This window comes from Anomaloglossus baeobatrachus, chromosome 4 (genome assembly GCF_048569485.1).
Source record: "Anomaloglossus baeobatrachus isolate aAnoBae1 chromosome 4, aAnoBae1.hap1, whole genome shotgun sequence".
NCBI classification, from domain to species: Eukaryota; Metazoa; Chordata; class Amphibia; order Anura; family Aromobatidae; genus Anomaloglossus; species Anomaloglossus baeobatrachus.
The window spans coordinates 691,966,939-691,969,852 of NC_134356.1; the positions used below are offsets into that span (position 1 = coordinate 691,966,939).

Here is a 2,914-nt window from a genome sequence, read left to right on the forward strand (position 1 = left end):
TAATCAAATAGATTGATTGGATACTATAGATATTTTATAAATGGGATCATGGTTTTTGAAGGGTGATGTGAATTTGGTGCTGGATCCTTCACTAACTCTAAAAACATTATTTTTTTGAGAAAACATAAAATGTTGCTAACTGACCCTCACTTGAGACACACACTGTACATCACCTACTAGAACCAGACTAAACATTCTTGCCCCATGTTATAGATTTGATTTCCTATTCAGTTCAGAATTAGAGCTTCCAAATACATTTTAAGGATTGATTCACTATCATTTTGAATTTCTACCCAATTCATTTTATAGTAAATGTTCAGAGAAAAATTTAAGTTTTAATTATATCACATTGAAGGAACCATTCCTGGTCAAGTTCACGGAAAAAGTTGACATATTGCTTTAGTTTCTACAGTAACCCTCAGACATCCAGAACGATTGAATGGATTTACACAAGGCACAGAATAGCAGTGAGCTTCCAGCTCTAGTGCTAGAATAAAAAAAGAATGGACTTCCAAATTAAATTCAATATTGCTTCAAATATCTATTTGGCAGAATCTTCATGAAGATTCCAAACAGATTTCTGCACAGAATTGTCTAACTTCTGAGGTCAATTTTTGGACCATCCCTGTTCGGCAGTCACCAAAGCACCTCAGAGCCTCAGGCTCTGCCTAAAGCGGGCTTTACATGCTACAATATATCTAACGATGTGTCGTTAGTCGTAAGTGACGCACATCCGGCATCGTTAGTGATATTATAGTGCGTGAAACCTACGTGTGATTGCGATTGAAAGAAAAACCGTTGATTGCATGCACATCGTTCAATTACTAAAAATTGAACGTCCGGTTGTTCAATGTTCCCGAGGCAGCACACATCGCAGTGTGTGACACCCCGGGAACGATGAACTCAGCTTACCTGTGTCCCGCGGCTCCCATCGGCTATGCGGAAGGAAGGAGGTGGGTGGGATGTTTACGTCCCGCTCATCACCGCCTCTCCGCTTCTATTGGCTGGCTGCCGTGTGACATCGCTGTGACGCCGAATGTCCCTCCCACTCCAGGAAGTGGATGTTCGCCGTCCACAGCGAGGTTGTATGGAGGGTAAGTACGTGTGACGGGGGTTTATTCATTTGTGTGACACGGACAACAAATTGCACAAGCCGCACAAACGATGGGGGTGGGTGCGATTGCATACGAGATCGCATGTGTAATTGTAAGGTGTAAAGCAGCCTTAAGAACATAGCAAAAATGTACTAAGATTTTGTCAAACCTGATTAATAAAAGTATATTTTATGAGCTATTAGATCGATTTTCTTGATCTATTAAAAGTGTAGACTACTTTATAGACAAAAACATCAGAGATATTTCTCAAAGGTTTCTTTAATGGCTTTCTTAATGTCTTTATTTCTAAAGCTATAAATAATGGGATTAATTAATGGTGTAAATACAGTGTATAATAAGGACATGATTTTATTAACTTGTGATGTTTCTTCATTTGTTGGAAGAACATACACACTGAAGAGAGTCAGGTAAAATATGGAGACCACAGTGAGGTGGGAGCTGCAGGTGGAGAAGGCTTTCTGTCTACTGATATTAGATGGAATTCTTAAGATGGCGCGGACAATGTTACCATAAGAAAGAACAATTATTATGTTGGGAACAATCAATAGTGGAATACTTAGTAAATACAGTTGTAGTTTTAAAGGAAATAAATCAGAGCAGGCAATGTCCTGTAAGGGAACAATGTCACAGAAGAAATGGTCAATGATATTCGGCCCACAGAACTTCAGCCTTGATGCTGCTAAAGTGTCGATGAATCCAATAAAAAAACTAAGAAACCAAAACAAAATATCCAAATTCACACAAAATGAGCTTGTTATGATGGACACATAATGAAGTGGATTACAGATGGCCACATATCGGTCATAGGACATCACTGTGAGAAGAAGACATTCAAATATTTCTGTGCCACAGAAAAAATAAAACTGAGTCATACAGCCGATAAAAGTAATGGTCCCCCCATTATTCAGTAGAATGCATAAAGTGTTGGGGACAATATTTGTGGGTAACAAGATGTCACTGATGGATAGTTGTGAGATGAAGAAGTACATTGGGGTGTTGAGGTTCTTACTGGTGGACACCAGGGCGATGATCAGGAGGTTTCCACATATTAACACACAATAAATCCCGAGGAGAAGAAAGAAAAGGAAAAATCTACAATTCTGGCTGACTTGAAATCCTAAAAGAAAAAACTCATTGACCGAAGTCACATTGTTCTCCTGCATCAAAAGCAAAATAAAATATAAATTGGATTTTAACTTTAAATTTTATAAAATTATATTTAGCATTATGCCAGGATGAGTTTTAAGGTGCAATTACTATTAATATAGTACAAAATCAGGGAAAGTTTATGAAAGTTAATTACATATTTGTAAGTCCAAACTCCAAAGTAATTTTCCTCCTAAATCCTAATCTATTTAGTGCCATAATCTAAAGTATTTTTTCAATATGCTTAAAATAAAAATCTTCTATCTTTCCCTCACTACAATATCTAACTACTGCTTTTCTATTTTTTTCATTTTCTGTTTGAAAATGCTTTTTTTGAGAACTCCAGTGCATGCTGGGAAACTCAAACAAAGCGTCATCAGTGACCTCCCTCCAGGTGCTGGGCTGGTTCAAGTGTGATGTTATACACTGTACAATTTGCACAATGACAGCTCACTCTCTTTTTATAGCTGAGATCAGCAGTATTCAGCCAGCAGCCAAATGTCTTGTCAGAATATCCAGCATGCAGAGACCAGTGATGCCCTCGCAAGGAATGTCACCAGTCTCTGCAGGCTACATGTTCTCATTATTGATGATCTAAGCTGACAACAGAGAGCTTGCTGTCATTGTGCACATCACAATAAGACAAGCCTAAT

At 38.1% G+C, this 2,914-nt stretch overlaps 1 protein-coding gene across 1 annotated transcript; it reads right to left on the reverse strand.

The window, feature by feature from the left end:
• Positions 1 to 1,348: 1,348 nt before the first annotated feature.
• LOC142302970 (olfactory receptor 5A2-like) lies at positions 1,349 to 2,278 on the reverse strand. Its single transcript, XM_075344071.1, has one exon. The coding sequence runs from the start codon at positions 2,276 to 2,278 to the stop codon at positions 1,349 to 1,351; it is 930 nt and encodes a 309-aa protein (XP_075200186.1).
• Positions 2,279 to 2,914: the final 636 nt, after the last annotated feature.

Excerpts from the sequence above, each read along its gene's own strand:
- LOC142302970 (XM_075344071.1), bottom strand. The coding sequence starts at position 2,278 with ATGCAGGAGAACAATGTGACTTCGGTCAATGAGTTTTTTCTTTTAGGA.